Source organism: Macrobrachium nipponense, chromosome 4 (genome assembly GCF_015104395.2).
Source record: "Macrobrachium nipponense isolate FS-2020 chromosome 4, ASM1510439v2, whole genome shotgun sequence".
Taxonomy (NCBI): domain Eukaryota; kingdom Metazoa; phylum Arthropoda; class Malacostraca; order Decapoda; family Palaemonidae; genus Macrobrachium; species Macrobrachium nipponense.
In genome coordinates, this window is record NC_061100.1 from 45,837,994 (window position 1) to 45,858,885 (window position 20,892).

The following is a 20,892-nucleotide window of genomic DNA, read 5'->3' on the forward strand; positions in this document are numbered from 1 at the left end:
TTGTCCACATCAATTTTAGTTTATGCTGTAGAGAGGGGGCTCTAAATTCGAAACACCCTGTATATATATATATATATATATATATATATATATATATATATATATATATATGAGTGTTGTGTGTGTGTGTGGTGTGTGTGTATATATATATATATATATATATATATATATATATATATATATATATATATATATACTATATATGAGGCTAGGTAATCCGACGGCGTCTCCTTGGTATAAAAGGCAGGATTTATATGTCAGACCAATGGCGGCTCAGTTTCTATGCTATCCATTTAATTAGAGCTTAGGTAAAGACTGAAAAGCAATTCCCATTAATAGGACGATGACGTTCCTCAGAGCGTTGACTTAGAAGCTATACAGAACCCGCTTAATGATCCATCATTTCTGATGGATCTAGGGCTAGTTTTGAAGATACATAGATACATACATACATACACACACACACCACACACATATATATGATATATATATATATATATATATATATATATATATATATATATATATATATACACACACAACAATATGTAAAGGTATATATGACAGAGGAATGAAAGCACATCTGGTGGTATGGAGTTCCTGATGGTAAACGATAATGGAATTTGAAGAAATGTCTCAACGTGAAGAGATTGCCCGAAATATGTGGGTGGCTTCCGCATAAAATGTGTTAATGAACTTTGGAAAAGCTGAACTTTGTGAAAGATATAAGAAACTCGGCCACAAACGTATTATGACGAGCAAGTATGATAGGAAAGGATACATGGAGAATGTGAATGAAAAAAAATGGGCCACTGGAGTGGAAGTAGTTCATGTTCATAGAAGAGTCAGCATTGGGTTATCAAATCAAAACTATACTCTGTTTTTTCCATCTGTCCATCCGCCTGTGGTGGTCGCGCATGGTAACACTTAGTTCCGGGCTTTAAATAGTTACGCTATGTGTAAGTTTTAGGGAAATAAAAGATATCTTGGTGTACATTTGCGACTGAAAAGTGTTTTAATGATTTACTGTATGCGAATGACACCGTTAATATTCGAAATAGGATGTTATTTAAAGACCAGGATGCAGTGTTACCATGCGCAAACACCACATGCGGATGGACAGATGGAAAAAAACAAAGTATAGGCAAGTACAGTTCTGAGTAAAGAACGGTAGGTAGGAGGAGGTGGGGTGGCCGTGGGGCGGGGGCGGGGGCGGTGACAGAGGTGGCTTGTATGAATTAAAGTTATAAGATGACATACTATACTAAGGGAAGTGTATGGTAAGATTCTGATGAAGGAATTGTCCTACATGATAAAGCCACTGAAATAGACGACTACTGTGGACATATAAGTGAGGCATGGATCAAGTATTTACTGTGGAAACTTCTTGTTTGAAAAGTTTGAGAGTCAACAAACAAAACTGTACTTGACGGGTATGTTCTCAGAAAAGTTTATGTACTAAATGATAATGCAGAAAGAGGTCGGGATACTTGGAGTGGAGTGTGAGTCTTTGAGAGCAGTCAAAAGTTTGTATCATGGAAGCAAAGCATTTGCCTGGCAACGTGAAAGAGACCGGCTCAGTACTGAAGCTGGTTTCGAGGTAGAGGTAAATTATAACTCCATATTGTTTGCTATCCTATAGAATGGAGTGACGCGACATTTGAGAGAAAAGGAAGAGGATGTGGATTTCTAAGGAGGGAAAAGAGAAATTACAGAACTTGGTGAAAGTTTGAAAATTTTTATAGCGATAGTAAGTTGAAAGTGTATAAAAATAAGACGTAGAAAGGAGGTAGTTGATTTTTATGAAAACTTTAGAGCAAACATGAATGACGAGAGAAGAGGTGAGTAACAGATTCGGAAGAGAAGATGAGTATCTGTGAAAGTCAGAGTGGAAATGTATGAAGGACTTGCTCAATCACCACTACTTTGTGGAATTTATGAGTGAAAATAAAAGAAAAAGTGTTGAAGTGGTTGCAATTGACTACCCACTTAATACATGAGGAGTAAGAACGGTTGAAATGGTGAGTAATATTCCAATACTCAGAGGTGTTTAAAATGTTTGTGTAGGTATGATGATGAATCACCGTGGTTTTAGGTGGTTTGGTAAAATAGGAAGAATGAAAGCCGATAGGTTTCTGAAAAATGGCATCACTTGCTCTCTATACTCAGGAAATGAAAGTTTGCTGTACTTAGGAGGAAAATATTGACCGAAATATTGAATTTTCTTGGATTTACTCCTAAGTTGTCATTAAAAATCATAAAAAGTGGTAGTCGCTCCAAATAAGTGAGGCGCGTGAATGTGACGTTGCTTTTTGTTTGCCTTAGAGAACGCTTGCCCTGGTTCCTCTTTGTAGGGGCCAGTTTTTTATGGGCCACATCCTTTCTCAACAAACTTCAGAACACTTTAGAATTCCTGTAATAAAATCAATTCAAAATATACTCCGAGTATTGTAAGAACTAAAATAGGGATGGAAATAGTATCTGGAACCACGGTAGTCAGCACGTTGTCATAAATCTACGGTGATCACGTAAAACCTTTAATCGTGTTGCAGCGTTGGCGCTATTGTTACTATATGTCAAGCTGAATTCAACCCTCATTGGAAAGGGAGAATACTGCAACCCTAGGTCCCCGTAGTGGAAGCTTCATTGTACTGCAAAATGAATGTATAAATAAGGAAAAAATATTACAAGAAAAATAGAGAAAATAAGTAAACAAATTATGAAATCACTGAGAATGGCGTATGAATTCTCGAAAAAAAACGCATTTGCAACCACTGTTAACTTCTGAAGTTTCAGCGGTTTCAACTGCTGGACGAGAAATGTCACTCCATCAGTTGGCCCCATCTCGTCATAAACTTCTAGAAAATTGGTCGGTACTAAACCTTACGAGAGAAAAGCAATAACAAATTAAAATTGAGAATGATTCAAATACGGTTCTCGCCCTTTGCCACAGATTCTAAGGTACGTTGCCCCCCTCAAGACCATTTTCTACCACTTTTATAAATTTCAGCTTCTGTCTCAATTAATTTTCGACTTCTAAATTCACAACAGTTATATAGATAATTATGATAAGAAGTAACATGGTTGAACGCCATGTAACAACTGAGAAATAAAGTACAAATGAATTTAACAGTGAAAAATATTCTACTGTTTTTCCGTTTTCTATAAGTTCAAAAGTTCCAGTGAGAGAACCATATGACCACAATCATGAGTTTTGGCATAATTCTAGAAAAAACTATAGATATAAATGTATGTTTCTAAATGAATGCATCAGAACCTGGAAATATGAAATACAAAAAGGCAATTGTAACTTACTCTGTTTCATTTCCACGAAGCTGAGAACAAAGAGAAGAGGCACCATCCAACAGACTGGCGTAAAGTGCCACCTCATCCTGTAGGTGGGTCGCACCAGTTGCCACCCACCACAATTAGTGGAGTCAAAGGCGTCTCTTGATGTCAAAGGTGGCCGGCAGATTAACCGTATGATCTCTAGAGGCGCTCCCGTATTAAAGAGACGCTGGCATGTACCCCTAGCCGCTGCCTTCCGCCGCAGCGTGTAATAGCATATAGAAATCTTGTCGCTCACAAGTGTCATTTACATTCTACTCTGTTCTGCAGTCATTTCTCATAGACGGTTCTTCCGTCCATGGCCGAAAATAAAAAAATACATCTATTCGGTGTGTTGTTCCAGTGTTTCCTTGTATTTTTGGTCAGTTTTGGATCAGCTGAAAGTGACCATCATTAAACTAAAACCAATGGCAACTCCGCACAATAACAACACGCATGTCGTATGTATTATTGTTGATATTTCTGGTATTCTCCGTGACTTGAGTTATGACTCAACCAAGCAGATGTGCCACAAAAATCCAATTGGTTTCCATTCAAAATATTTCCTTTCTTTAACAGAAAGAAAAAACTGACATGATATTGAGAGAAAGAACGAATATTGAAGATGTTTTCACATTGAAAAATTGAAATTGAACTTTAAGACAACATCCAATCTCATTTACAAATCATATTTAGCAATCAAATGCACAAAGAAATAACCTTGATATCTTTTTCATTTTTTGAAGAAAAAAAAATCACTTTAGTAAAGGTTTCATGTGATGTGGATGATATATTTTTTATAGATACTGCCTCTCTTTGTGCTATGAATTGACTTTATGAAAAAATTGCCAGTGACAAAAGAATCATATTATGTCTGAGATAATAATCAAGAAGCCCTATAGACAAACGTGCAACTTACTTGATTCTTGACATGACGGCAAAGACAGCTTTAAAGATGTAAGGACAAATTTATTCTACTTAATGATAATTCGACCCCATTTGAAAGCATAAATTTGCTTAATCACATAGTGCGATTGTTCAAGCGCAGAATGATTTCCATGATGAAAATCATTTTGTAAATACCAAGGCTCTGAAAATATGTTTCCGTATTTAATAGCGGATCAGAAAAATCATGACAACAAAACTTCGGTATATTCAATCTGTCAGTCCTTGTGAGAAAACTTGCCAATATAATGAAAACAATTACTTCTGCCACTTTTGCGGTTCAGTTGTCCTGATATTCGTTGTGGCGTTTTGCCTCCTCGGTGAAATATCACGAGAAACATTACTGAATGACCCGGAGTGCTTTAGACATGTCCCTGTTAATTAGCCACGGAGTATTTTGTTAACTGGTAAATTATAACCATACTGGGGAATAGCTGCTTCTTAACCTGCTTATATATATATATATATATATATATATATATATATATATATATATATATATATAGGTATATATATGTGTATGTATGTATGTACATACATAATATATATATATATATATATAACATATATATATTTATATATATATATTTTATATATATATAAATATATTTATATATATGTATATATGTGTGTGTATAAATATTCTATATATATGCATATTATCTATATACATATACATATACATATGTATCATATTCTTAAGATCTGACAGACAATCCAGCCCTAGTAAGTCAGGTAGATTTGCATGTAAAGCTGTTGGCTTCAGTTCTGCAAAATTGCTATGTAACTTTAGAGTGCCATTGAGACCGTAACTAAAGCAAGAAGGGGAGTTTCCACCCCTGCTTTAAGCAATCTGTAGGATTATAAATTAATATCCTATGTAAGTACAATAGAAATATAAAATAGCTGTTAACGCTAAATTAATGAAGATTCATTTCAGATAACGAGAGCCAACATCCTACTTTCTTCCGAATGAATAATCATAATATACATAGTCAGTTTTATCAATAACATACTGCACATATGAATTCTCTCAGCCTCATAATTAATCACTCTTCTGTCATTCAGTCTACCCGTCATATAAACTTTGTTTGCAAAATACCAGGCGTTTAAGTAGGCCTATGGTGAAATTGAGAACTTTAGCATATGCGAAAAATAGAAAAGAAATGATGTAATGATACAGTACAGAGGAGGCATGTCTTAATCCTCAAGATTCCTCAGGGAGGTTTTCTGTTCGCAGATAGTAGTACATTTTTTGCATGACTTCTAACACTTTGATAGCAAAAAGAAGTTTAATTTCTCTTGCAAAGTATAGGTAATTACTAATGAGCTTTATTATCAGTTCTCAGGAGACGTGGCAGCGAGGAATAAAACCTTTCGCCGTTTCATTATATTGTAGGAAATAATAATAAAAACGCGATTTGATGGCGCGCGCTACGCTGCGGTGGAACCCGGCGCTGCTTGTTATGTCTCCCCTTACCCTCTCAATCCCCTACCTAACCCACCTCCACCCAGGGGCAAACAAACAGGTTGGAGTGGATGTGTCATGTCTCCCCTACCTTCCCGATCACCTACCTACCCCACAAACAAACAAGAAAGATCCACTCGGATTTTACGATTATAAATATCAAAAGTATATCATTATCAGGTTTTCGAGCAAAAAAGTTCCATCTTTAGTCAGAGTTTCACTTGATAATTCCGTAAGTTGTATACATGCAGAAGGAGGCCTTTGAGTAGATGTCAATAGAAAACATTTTGACATATTTTGCATACCACGCAAGCAAGACACGAGATATAACCCAAAGCCCTCTGTTTTCGTTTTGCCTCGAGGATTCTAGACGCTGAAAGAATGATTCTGCGTTTCAGGTCATCCGACGAGAATTCCAGGGACGTGAAATCCAGGCGCAGATCTTGCATGGAATAAAGTCTTCCAGGAAGAAAAAGAATTCAAATGCCCATTTTTCCTCCCGAATTGCATGACCATAAACTAATTATGAAAAGTAAAATGTCAAGTGACCTGTGTCATATTTATTTTTACTTCAATAGCTTATAATCCGTTTAAGTGGCATCGTTCACGGAGATATTTTGCAAAGCAGAACAGAAATGTGAAGATGTAAACGAAAATGCTTCTCATTGTACGAATAACATACTATGAAGACTGAACAATCTTTTGGTATGTTATGACATAATCAAATTTAAGTTTTAGGAGATCTAGCTCCTTCATACATTGGATATATAAATAAATAAATATATATATATATATAATATATATATATATATATATATATATTATATATATTATATATATGCACTATATATTATAGCTAGTAACAGAACCAATACCACAGGGGTCGACTTGACTTTCGCGCGAGTGTGGAATGGAAATTAAGAAATGCTACGCTTAAATTACCTACGGATTCAGAGGGAAATATGTTCTCTAAGATGCAAATAAGCTTCAAATAATCATTAAAACTACGAGGTCGAAAAAAAAAAACGCTTTTAATTTAGATCCTCCGTCATGAAAGTGGCCAACTGTCACACGTGTACAATGATTATGTAACAGGCTCTTTGGCTGGAGAGGGCAAATGTCATTCCAGGATTCCAAGAGGCATGGAATGAGAACAGCTCTGGTTTGTGTCTGATATTGTGTTACCAAAGGGATGATAGAGACACGGAACACATACTAAACACGGCTTGGACGAGAGAACACGCACGAATCAACCTTCAAAATTAGATTTAGATGCTATTTCATGGGATACAGGCAGCATATGGGACTCGATATGAGGAGCATTGTGGATGTGATGAGGTATTGTTGAGATAACTGCATTGACAATGAGGCTGTACACGCACGCGCGCTCGTGCGCACACATGCAACACAAACGCACTCACGCTTACACACACACAGATATATATATAGATAATAGCTATATATATATATATATATATATATATATATATATATATATATATATATATATAATGTATGTATATATAATATATATATACTATATATATATATATATATCTATATATATATATATTATATATAGTATATATATACACTACGGTGGTGTGAGTTGAGGTATTCTTTCGAAATATTTACAATGGAAAAATTATTTTTATTATTATATCATAGAAACTTTCATTTGGAATTAGTCCAACAGGCATTTCACATGCCAAGCATGTTTTCAAAAACTGCTTTTTTTTTTGTGGAAAAGTGAAAGAAGAGAGAAGTAGACTAAAAGAATGAACAATGGTTAAACTACTGAGGAACCAAATAACAGACAAACAGAAATACAAAAAAAAAAAAATAAAAATAAAGCAATGTTGCATGACACACTAAACTACTTTTCAGATTTGCGGGCATAAAAAAAAGAAAAAGTGTCAAGAAAATCATTCTCCAAATTAGCATCACAAACAGTGAAAGTTATTTGGCACTTGGCTGTGTGACAATGTGGTGCCTTAACATAAAGTGGATGCTGGTGCTCCGCTAAGCCGGCAACGCGCAAGTCTACGAGGTTCAGGAAATATGTGTTCTGTTTAAAGCTCTTAGATGAAAGAGCACAAAGATAGACAGTCAGGATATCTTTCAATGGTCTAATTCGTAATTGCCATCATTTGGAAATCCCCGTATTCTATGTAATGATTCTGAGTATATGGCAATTTTATTTTTTTGTAAAAGAAAACTATTGAGATGGCTTTGTTTGTCCGTCCGCGCTTTTTCTGTCCGCCCTCAGATCTTAAAAACTACTGAGGCTACAGGGTTGTAAATTGGTATGTTCATCATTCACCCTCCAATCATCAAACACACCAAATTGCAGCCCCCTAGCCTCAGTGGTTTTCATTTCATTTAAATTTATAAGTTAGTTATGATCTTGTGACTGGGAACGTTGTAGGTACCAACTACACAGACCACCACCGGGCCGTGGCTGAAAGTTTCATTGGCCGCGGCTGAGAGTTTCATGCAGCATTACACGCTGTACAGAAAACTTCATTGCGCCGAAGAAACTTCGACGCATTTTTTTACTTGTATTATGTTACCTTTAAAGCTAAACTGTCCTATTACAGCAATTAAACATACATTTCCTACCATTACTAGAAAACTAGGTAACTGTTTGTAAGGCGATCCATTTTTAAAGAGATGATGTCATAAATGACACAATCGCCATACAAGTTAGTCTTATGTTTTAACCCTTTTCCTTACTCCACTTTTTCTCTTCTTACGTCTTCAAAAATGTTTCCAAGTTAGTCGCTACAGCTTCTGTTCAGTGATCATCACCAACACTGATATATCCCTCAACCTCTGTACCCATATCTCCTGTCTTTCCCTAAATTAACCTATTACTGCATCCATAAAAATGTTAAATAGCCACTAAAACCAAAGTGCTACGGTTTTACACTCATATATAAACCAAGCTACGCATCCATCACAGAAAATTTATCGCAATAAACAAATTACCTTCTCCACAATACATTCTCTACACCGCCCAAATATATCAATTTGGCCATAAGCTTCTTTTTTTTCTAGGATATTGTATGTCACATTTTATTTCGCCATTCTCTCGAATTTTTCAATTGAACATTACGAAAGAAGCAAACTTAATTCCCTCAACCACTTTTCGCTCTCTCTCTCTCTCTCTCTCTCTCTCTCTCTCTCTCTCTCTCTCTCTCAAAACCAACACTTCTCTTCCCACTCTGATATGTGTCCTTTTTTGTCCTTACAAATCTTGTCTATACATAGATACATCAAGCCCCGAAATGGTTACATTCGCCTATCCCTGCATTCCCCTTTTATGACGTGACAATTATTCATGCACCCCATTTCAGTGGAATGTTTCTCTCGTCTGGACATTCCTTGCTCCCATGGTCAGACGCTCTGTCACCTAATTACTGTCATACCGCAGCTTCTAATTTGGTTTTTCATCCTTATATTTTTTCCTGTTTACGTCATGAACAGTTGCTTGCGTAAGAATTCTCAAATATTCACCGACTCCTTTCGCCCTTTCCTATAATCAGTTTCTCTTAAACTTTTTCTGTACACACACACACGCAAACACACACACACACAAATATATATATATATATATATATATATATATATATTATATATATTTACATACATATATATATACATATATGCATATATACACACATACATATATAACACAAATATATATATATATATATATATATATATATATATATATATATATATATATATCATCATATCATATCACATGAAACGTGGTACGTATATACATAATCCCTGTGTAAAAGTAGTGAAGTACTCAAGCGAAATTTAAAAGATAAATTTCCCAGTATTGTCCATAGCCAGATCTAGGTCCAGTGTCAACATAGAATTTTATTTTCTAGTTTAGATTCATGACAGACACGGGTTTGTTGAGTAAATAAAGGTAGGCGGAAGGCCGTGGAATGACAAACACATAAGAAAGTATATATCAGTTTAAGTTACGACCGATATGCTCTCTATAATGATAAAGGCAAATTGAGATTTTAAGTTTAAAATTTAGTCGAGGACTTGAAAATGTTGTGTAGCATTCCCGGTGACGTCAGATGAACGAGATTTTGTTTTTTTACTTAGTTGTTGATTGAGTTATTTGATGACTGAGGACTACACTTTTTAAAGTTGGAACTCGAGTCAAATCAGTGTAGGAGCCAGCTTCGTGTTCATCGTTTTTTATATACAATTAAATTTCATAGAGAGTTTTATGATTAAAGTGAAATATATTTAAATACACTATCTATATATATATATATTAATATATAATATATAATAACATATATACATATATGAATAATTATCACATCGAACCGTGATCCATTTATATATCAATTCAAGCTACAAATGTCCTTTAATATCTAAATTCACTTTACCTCCCAAATGATATATTTTTTCATATATGTACCGAAGGGGAATTTTTTAATTGATAATAATTTCGTCCCCCCATGGGATCGAACCACCGTCCAAGTGGACAGGGACGAAATCAGGACAGTCAGTGACGCTATCCAATCAGCCAACAGAGACGCGTCTCTGTTGGCTGATTGGATAGCGTCACTGACTGTCCTGATTTCGTCCCTGTCCACTTGGACGGTGGTTCGATCCCATGGGGGGACGAAATTATTATCAATTAAAAAATTCCCCTCGGTACATATATGAAAATATATCATTTGGGAGGTAAAGTGAATTTAGATATTAAAGGACATTTGTAGCTTGAATTGATATATATATTATATATATATATATATATATATATATATATATATATATATATAATGTGTGTATATATATATATATATAATAGTTCTGTGGGAATGATTAGCACCCAGTGGGAGTTGTATTGGGACAATGCAAGAATCTTTAGCATTATTCGAACTATGTCTCTTAACGCAGGTACGTGGGAAACAATGCCTTAAGTATTCAGTCAGACACCCGGAGTTTAGGTGCAAATTATTTCCAGTATAAAGGAAAGTCGAGGGTAATGGGCGCACACACACACACACACACACACACACATATATATATATATATATATATATATATATATATATATATTAATGTGTGTGTTTGTTTGTGTGTGAATGTATATGTATCTATTTAATTTTGCTCACCATATATATATAATATATATATATATTATATATATATATATATATATATATATATATATATGTATATATGCATGTATGTATATATATATGTAAGTATGTGAATATATATCATATATATGTGTATATATAAAAAAAGTTTATGCTAGATTAACCCTTCAAAAGATGGCCTTTCTCATTTACTAAGATTTTATTTAGCATTGCATCCTTCTTCTTTATCATATCTTGACGGTTCCATCCTTTCCGTTGAGTGTTTCATATCCAATAGAGATATCAAAAGGAATGTCCAGTTTTCTAACTGCTTTTCACAACCTTAGACTTAATATCGAAAACTTTTAATAAGGTTCACCTTTCGCGCAGAACGGGACGGTCATCGGACATTTCTCATCAGTCACTGTACTTTATTATACAATTTATAACCATACTTTACAATGATTTTGTTCATATTAATTTCCTGTTTTCCGTTTCACTAGATTTCCTCAATTAGTAAAACTCGCCGCTAACAGTGATTTCTGCGATATTTTTGAAAAATAAAACGCAACATAGAATTACACTAACTGTATAATAATTCTGTTGTTTTATGAATTAGTTTGCTAATAAACCACAAGTATAAAACTACCACAAAACGGGAGGCATAAATATGCAGATTATGAATAAGTACACGAGAGAACTACTCGCAAAATCCAACCCAAAGACGGCCTTCCTCATTGAGCAAAGGAACGAACGGAGCAACGTGCACAACCACCACCAACTCGATTCTCACTGACTGGCTCCCGACCAGGGCAGCGGCAGTCCCACTGTCCCAGCAGCCAAGCCTTTCTTTCTTTCTTTCTCTCCGTAGCAGCTGCCTCCGTGATTCTCTCGTCGGAAAAAGTAAATACGCTCTCGGATGACGTCACCTACATGTCGCTGGTAGGCAGTGGCAAAACGGAAGCGACGGTCGAGGAGAGAGCAGAATTCTTATCTATCCTTGACTGAAAAGGATTAGGTCAGGGGTCGCCAACCCGCCGGCGGCTCTTTCGAGATACTTGCTGGGCTCCATACCTAAACAAATACCTTTGCGACTGTAACAGTACTAGATTTTTATGATTCGCTGAATAAATAGCTCATCAAGCTTCAAAGGTTAGTGGCCCCTGGATTAGGTACTCGAATCAGTAAATCTACTCAACTTTCGAAATGTATCAATATACGTTAAAAACACATCATTGAGATGTCGAAAACAGACTTCAGATGTGAAGCATTTCAGCTGATGTGACGCGCTTCAAGATGGTTCCCGGGCATTTGGACGACGGACATTTTGCCAAATGGACATTTCTTTGATTCTCCTTTGCCCTGATGAACATTTCGCTTATTTTTAAGTTTGTCGTTTTCATTTACATTTTGTGGTCTTTATTTACAGTGATTTGATGAATATTTTATCGTATAGAGACAGTTCCCTATGCTTTAATCTAATTGTTAATTTTCTCTTTTTTTTTTTTTTTTTTTTTTGCTTAAGTAGACATGTAATAGATTTGCTCAAGTAGACATGAAATAGAGATTTTCACTGTTTAAGTATATATAAATGTAGACGGGATTTTCTCTCGTGATCACATTTTGTTTAGACAATATGTCCTTTCACAAGAGTCTTGAGTAAAACTCCGTTAAAATTCCGTACGGTGGATTCACCTTAGGCCAGGGTATTGCAGCCTTTACGTCCACGTTTCGGGGGCAGGGGTGGGGGTGGTCGATCTTGAAGAACTTTGATATTAATACATCTATAAACCATGCGGGGTCTGTTTCATCAAACTTTCTGTTCGTTGTTAAGGATTTGAATGGAACAAAATAAACAGCTTCTTTATAAGGTGTTCAAACGGTAGTTTCCTAAGAACCAAGCTTTCTGTTTTGTTAATGTTAACTTTCGAGACACACAATGATCATTTCGGGGTTCCACTTGATGGATTCATCGTCGCCGGAAGTCAGCCAGCAGCTCTTAACGAAAATCCGACCTTACTGGGAATACATTTAAAGAAATTTTCCTTTATTTTTTTTGACAACGGTATTCTTATTTCCATACGTATTTCGAAATGAGATTTACCGACGAAATAGAGGAAGGGGACGGTTTCACATTTCTCGCAATCCTCATATTTTCAGCAGCCGGTCAGTCAGTCCGAAAGCTAATCTCCCGCGAAATGATATTGAGGGAAATTAGGTTGACTTTTTCATTCGATTCTGAAATTCGTAGATTGCCCCGCCAACGAAAACTTCAAAAGCTGTTGCCAAACGTTTGAAATGATTTTACAGTGGGCTGTTATGCCATGATTCCAATAAATCAGATTCTATGCCGGAAAATTTGAGAATATCTTTATAATCGTGAATGACAAGAAACATTCTGACGGCACTAAACAAAGCTGATCGAATCCACAGAGTGGTCAACAAGGAAGACAGCTCGTGTATACATTTCAAACACGATATCGGGCAAATAATGATCATGACGTTCTAATGATTAACTTATTGAAAGGGTGAGTGATCAGTTAGCCTATCAGCTTGAAAAGGAAACTGGAATGCATAGCACTAAGTGATAGCTAAGAAGATTGCTTAAAATCCCATTATCGCTAGACGCAAGAGCGAGGAAGGTGGGCAGACTATTATTAGCAATGCATTACAAGTTCCTCTACATGATGCATTATCTGTATAAGAGGCACAAGTCTTCCGAGTTCGCTTTTCTCTTTTTAGACAACCGTTTTTTATCACCCTTTTTAGATAAAAAATCGTTATTTTATGAATCTTTTTTTAATTAGGAGGCTGTTTTTATTCGTTTTTTTTTTTTTATAAAGAACCTTTTCATAAATCTTTTGTGAAAAAGAGCCTTGTCAATGCATACTATTGGATGAGGAGCCTTTTCTAATTCATTTTAGATAAAGTTCATTTCTATAAAGGTAAGAACTTTTATGAAATAGAAATATTACATATAATACATACAGATATATATCTTTCTGCACGGCGCCTGCACCAAAATTATACCTCATTGACATAAAAAAAATTAACTGAAATTAGTTCATATTTAATATTCAAGTGGTTTTATTCGGATTATAATAATTGAAACCAAATATCCAATCAATGCTTAAAATGATGTCACTTCTATTCGTAGTTTCTCTTCAGATAAAAGAGATATTCATTTGGCCCAAGAGATAAGGAAAAAAAATTATGAACAGCCGCGTATTCAGTCGTTGTCATCTCACGAGTTCTCGTCCCCGTTATTTCCAAGGTTACTATCTACTGCTGCCAATGAATTTCCTTTTAACAAATTCCAGCACGTATTACGATCAATGACAGAAACGGGCTTGCGCTAAGCCCGCATCCAGGATCACTAAGAGTCCGCTCAGGATGAGCGAAGTTCCAGATGGAACTGTGAACAGCGCTGAAGATCATCCTCAGAATTTATTCTAAATATGACAAATTGAAATTATGAATATGCCTTTTGCTCAGTTTAAAGAAATAAAGATAATAAAATGAATACGTTCCTTTGAAATGCATCAATACATCTTAGAAATAATGAAAATTGTAAATTGCGTGAGATTTAACAACTCACTATTCCTGATTACTGTGTTTTGATATACTACGTATATATTTTCAACAGATGTTTTCGAAATGAATATTATGAATAATACTATTCCAGTAAAAGTTAAATAAAGTAGACTTCAAATGTCATTTGAAAAATTGTAAAAATAAAATAGTAATGATCTGCTCAATTTGTATAATAGAGGCAGAAACTTGAATTAAATACCATTATCATCCAGATGCTGATTTCCTTGGTATATTTTGTTTCTTTATATTAGGAGATTTCTTTCAGACGAATGAAAAATAATGGAAATTTAAGAGATCTGAAAATTCTGGAAAAATTAAAAGGTTACAAGGTAATGGGTTTTGTACACAGCCAGACTTTTACCAAGCAATGCTTAAATATCCGAAATGTTTATCTCAAGATTTTCGCCGATATTTTCAACTAAATATGCATTTGATGGATGCAAGATTTATAGCATTTTCTTAGTGGATGTTCCAAAGACGCTAATACTACTGATTTTCCATGGAATTTCGACCAATAGTGTGCCAGCTATCGTGACCTGTAGCATCTTCTTGCTCAACGCTTCAAAATGTCAATTATAAAACTTTTTCCAGGGATATTCGATGAACAGTGCACTCATTGTTCACTGGACCTTGTAGCATTTTGTTGATGAAAATGAAATATTTGAAAATAATTGAAGAAATATGCCGAGACTTTCAATGGAAAGAAATTTCCTCATAGCCAAATCCGTGTTTAAGACAAAATTCTCTTACCAAGAGTGAATTTTCCTGACCAAAAGATTCGTCCCCAGCTGGATTTCATTACTCCACGGAAACGGCAGAATTCTTAGGGGAGGTTGGGGTGGGGGCGGGGAATGAAGATGACGTTCCCTCCCCCGGCCTCAGACGGCAACGACTAATCCAGAATGCTGAACTCAAATGGCATTTAGCCAAACGCGTTGCCCATATGATGTGTTTTCGGAGTCATTAGCTTCGTTACTCTAATTTTCCAAGAGGATGGACAACACTTCGCGTCGTTCTAAAGGTGGTTCTTTCATCATTCTCAGCGAATTGACAACGAACAGACGGCTGAAGAAATTCTCGATAAGTTTTGGTTTTTAGCCACTGGAAAACGACTCGGCTAGGTTGATTGAATAAGGGCTACAATAAGAAAGTAATTTTGATGAATTTGGAATGAAATTGTGCTTAAAAGAAGGTGACTAAAGGAGGACCACTCGCACTCGATTGTCGTACTATAAGAACTGAGTGGAAGGAGGCTCCCAAAAAATGACTGCTAACTCACGTTACTGCCCGGTCTGAACAAAGTTGCAGTAAGCAGTCTTAAGCTGGCAGCCACGCTGTTCAGACGTGAAGGGGGTCCTATCTGATAATGAACAATATATGCTTAGACTCTGCAGGAACGACAAGGTTTCAAAATATCAAAGTGTATCTATCTATCTATAGATAAATAGATAGATAGATAGATACACCTTGATATTTGCAACTTAGATAGATAGATAGATACACTTTTATATTTTGAAACCTTGTCGTTCCTTCAAGCTCTAGAAACATTACGTCCTTCAGTCTCCAACGTCACAGGGGTAAATGAAACTTTGATGTGATTTAATATTGTTTATACTCCTACGGTAATTTGCGATTATATAACATTTTACAAAATTCAGTATGTAAGTAAATGCGGAAAATATGTGTGTATATATATACATACATAATAATAAACAATGATAATAATTTCCTTTATTTCAGCTCAGGGCCATGTACATGGAAAATACAAAATACAGACAGTAACATACACAATCTAGATACATGAGACAACATGGTAAAAAGTGAATAATCGGCACTTATCCACAAAATAGTTGAGGTAGCATAAAAGATAGTAATCATAATACTGGTAATAACAGTAATAATATTGGTGAGAAAAAAATTTCATTGAGATTTATAACAGTTAGTGCACAGATTATATATCTTAAATTTCAACTAGAGACCTTAGGTGGTAACAGTAGTCAGGTCCAGAGGGCAAAATACGAAAATTTAATGTAAAAAAACTTTAACTTGATATCATTCACAGTAATAATGAAAAAGTAAAATATCAGCAATAAATATAATAATATGACAGGATCTGCAGATGACACTTGCAAATACTGAGATTAAGTCCTTTAGGGGACAAAAGCCTCATTTTCCCATCTTTCCCACAATTTAGATCTTCTTCTTGCTTCACTCCTTTTAGGATGCTTTGTATGAGCGAGTTGCTGCTGTTTCTCACTCGGGTTACCAGACTGGACATTGTTCGCCTTACAATGATTTTTAAATTGTCCAGGTGGTTTTCCATGAACATCTGTCTGGCGGAGTGGTAACGGGGAGTGTTTGTGAGACGTTTCAAAATGTCATTGTGCACAACAGTGATACGCCTTATGGTCTCTCTGGTATAGTTCATCCAGATGGAACACTCATAGATACTGTGGCAGTACGAGCTGAAGAGCAGCAGTTTCACGTTTCGGTGACAGAAGGCAAACCTCATTGCAATCATGTTGCCAGTTGCGCATAGCTTACGACGCCTCTGTTCAATGTCTGCCGTATCTTTTAGGTTGTCGGTGATAATGTGACCCAAATATGGAAAGGTCGTCGGTGATAATGTGACCCAAATATGGAAATTCGTGCACAAATTTCAGCCGATGGTTTCCGAGGAAAATTTGTGGTTCTGCAATATTTTTAAGCGATCTCGGGAGCAGCGACATACACTGGGTCTTGATTTCGTTGTAAATTATATCAAATTCCTGTGCATATTGGCGGCAAGTGTCGATGAGTTGTTGGAGACCTTGCACTGATGGGGAGATCAGAACCATATCGTCGGTTGTTTATAGTTGTTTCATTGACAGTGCATCCGATTGGGAGTGAGTTCAGTTTGACATTCAAGGCATCTGTGTACGTATTAAACAAGTATGGAGAGAGAATGCCCCCTTGCCGAAGCCCGTTTAGGGAGCCGGAGGTGTACGATAATACGTTACCCCATTTGGCACAGAATTGCTGTGTGGAGAACCAACAATGTAAAATGCCAATTAGATATAGGGGTGTGCCTCTTTTATGTAGCTTCAGGAAGAACTTCAAGTAGTTTACTCTGTCAAATGCTTTTCTCACATCCACAAAACAAAGGAAAACAGGAGAGGCTGACGATAGGTAGTAGTTCAGCAATTCTTTCAGTATGTAGATGCAGGTGTCGGTTGAGTGGTTTGCTTTAAACCCGAACTGGTTGTCAGTGGTGTGTAGAAAGGGGAGAAGTCTCACTAGAAGAACCGACTCAAGTATCTTCGATCCGATCGTTGTGATTGCAATCGGCCGGTAGTTGCCAGGGTCAGCTGTATCCTTTAGCTTGTTTTTGATTAATGGTATCAAGTGAACTAAGAGTAGGGAGTCTGGAAGAAACTGGTGAATTATGCACGCATTGAATAGGGCAGATAGCAAAATGTAAATTATCGGATGGCAGAATTTGAAAGCCTCTGCGGGCGATTTATTATTAGGTAGGCTGTTTATGGCATCGCTGATGTTACCTGGCGTATACGGTCTGCAAAATGAAATTGAATGTTGTCAGTAAGGAGGTTATCTACATCCCTTCGGGTATCTTGATTATTTATGCAATTCAGGATATTGTTGAAGTGATCGCCCCACATACTTGCGATAGCCTCGTCTCCGACTGCTTCCCCTACTCTCTGTGATAGCTTTTTAGTTTTGGGATTTAAGGACTGGATATCTTTCCAAAGACGAGGATAATCACTATTTTGCCTCCACAGTAAAAACATTTCTCGTGAATATGTATACAGATCTTTAACCAAGTCATTCCATCCAGGTATATTACGAGGATTACCTTGACAAAATCTATAGGCAGCCCTGCACGAAGCAAGCATAACGGAGATTATGTTCGAATAGAATTAATTCAGATCCCTCCTCTGGTGGTCATTTCTACAATTTGTGTTAGTACAAAGTAAGGCGTCTGCCGGTTGAACTATTGACCGCAACCTGGATTCCGTGGTCGCCCTGAAGTATCTGGTTTTCTGTTGGTTTTTAAAATCCCAGTTTACCGCTGGTGGGCGGTCAGTTAGGGGGTTCACGGTTTGGGGGATGGGGTACTGAATGACACCTGTAATGGGATGTGATCGTAGTCCGTTGCAAGATCGTAGCGAATAATGCAGGTCATAATAGAATCACGAAGTTGTGGAGATGTGATGCAGTGGTCCAGCCAGGAGGTTGCAATTGCGTCCGCTCTGTTATATACATATGAACAGAAGGAGGGAGGGAGGAGCACTACATCGCTAATTTGGAGAGCATGATTTTGACAGAAGCGAGTAAGTTCATTATAAAATTGTTTTGTGGGGTGAGAATTAAGGTCACCGGTTACACAAATATGATCAGCAAGAGAATCGTGAATAATACTGTGTAACTCCCCTTGGATCATGCAGTAATGATCAAAATCACTGTTATCTGGCATGCCATTATATATACCTATATATAGGTATATATATATATATATATATATATATATATATATATATATATATATACCCAAAAGTCTGACTTGTTCAACTATATCCTCTTCTGTGCCGTTTCTTGGTCAATGAACCACTAGTTCATCAAGCCTCGTCGAAGACTCCACTCAAGGGCAACCTATCAGTTCTGAACGACTTATTCTGAAAAACCTCTATTTGACTGTCGTGTCGGACCGTGCACTGCTCATTCGAACCTCACCTGTCAGGGTTGTCGGTCTCGCTTGACTTCCGGACTTGATCAGATCAGACTTGACTAAAAAGAGCCCCACATTCAAACTTGCTTAAATCCCGCCTACTTCGATCCGACATTACAAGTCCCATCTTACGTGAGTGGCCGGCAAATGTCTCAGGATCTGTGAGCATAGTACGCCTCGTTAGTATGTTCCATGCTTCTTTTTACCTGCATAATACCACCCAAAAATCCTATTTTTCTAAGCTTGGTAGCGGTGTTTGGTTATGATGATCCAATGAATACAACATTCAAAAAAGTAAATCTTATATATCTGGAATAAATAACTTGAGCGAGTCCTTGAATAATAAAATGTCGGTGAATAGAGAAAATCTTAGCCTAGACTAGGCTAGTCATCTTTTTTCATATTTATAATAGTTGAAAAGGTTAAGTTGCTTCCTTCAACATAACATCAACATGCCTGCTTTAAATAAACCGGCGCAAGGGTCTGTTGTTCTACGCTCTGTTTACGTTGCCATAGTAGCACTACAAACAAGTAAGACATGTTTTGCAGTTTCGTTGAGCCAACTTATTTGCGCTAAAGCCGCTTGAATCATGAATGTGATACCGTCTTCGTTGGATACGACATCAAAATTTAAACTATATTGTTGTTAGTTAGGAAGACTGAATGAAATATGTATAAATGTTATGATACATAAAGAGATTCATTTTTATTCATATAAATAAAAGGCTAGTTTATCGCAAGTCTTTATAAATACAGACTAAAAAGGAGAAAAGCATAACAAATTGATGCACTGTATCCCAAACCATTGAGCAAAAGGGTGAAAAGACGCTTTAGCCTGTTCCGAAATCAGGACTTCTGGAAGGAATCCTCCCTCACTCTAACATTCTGCTCGTTTAAATTCATTTTTTATTCTTTCTTGCAGTCCTTTGACCCGCTTTTAGTTATATTCATTTATTTTATTTTCTAAGCTATAATAAATAAGAACACGAATACTATATATATATATATATATATATATATATATATATATATATATATATATATATCTAAAATATATATATGTGTGTGTGTGTGTGTGTTGTGCGTGTGTGTGTCTTATCACATGACCGTGATTCATATGTACGGATTAAGCTAAAAATGTCTTTAAATGTCTAATCGGCTCTACCTAGGAATTAATATATTTTTATATATGTTAACCGAAGGGGAATTTTTTAGTTGATAAGAAATTCGTCGGTTTATAGGCGCGAACCGCGGAACTAAGAAATCAAGACGTACAGTGAAGCGCTTAAAACCGCAAGGCTATCACCAGAGGTATAAGTTGACGCCGCCTCTCACCTACAAATCCCTGTTGCGCTCAGGTATTCGTTGTTTTGGAGTGACATCAACCTACCTCGACCTTGATTCCAAGGTAGAGCAAATTAGATATTATAGGACATTTGTAACTTAATGCATATATAAGAATCATGGTGATGTGATAAGACTCGTAATATGGCTAGGTGCAACAAAGCACTACACAGTTATCAAGGTCGAGGTGGGTAGTTGCCGATTCCAAAACAATGAATACCTGAGTGCGACAGGGATTTGTAGGTGGCGTTAACTTATACCTCTCGTGATAGCCTTGTGGTTCAAAGCGCTTCACTGTTCGTCCTGATTTCTTGGTTCCGTGGTTCTTGCCCATGAGCCGACAAATTTCTTATCAACTA

General features: G+C 36.3%; 1 protein-coding gene across 1 annotated transcript in view; it reads right to left on the reverse strand.

Annotated features, from left to right (window-relative positions):
- The window catches only part of LOC135210900 (protein turtle-like), a 194,512-nt gene extending 182,856 nt beyond the window's left edge, over positions 1 to 11,656 (reverse strand). The window contains 2 exon segments of the mRNA XM_064243838.1: positions 3,316 to 3,897; positions 11,588 to 11,656. Coding sequence (XP_064099908.1) covers positions 3,316 to 3,595 — 280 coding nt within the window. The 5' untranslated portion in view covers positions 3,596 to 3,897; positions 11,588 to 11,656.
- Positions 11,657 to 20,892: the final 9,236 nt, after the last annotated feature.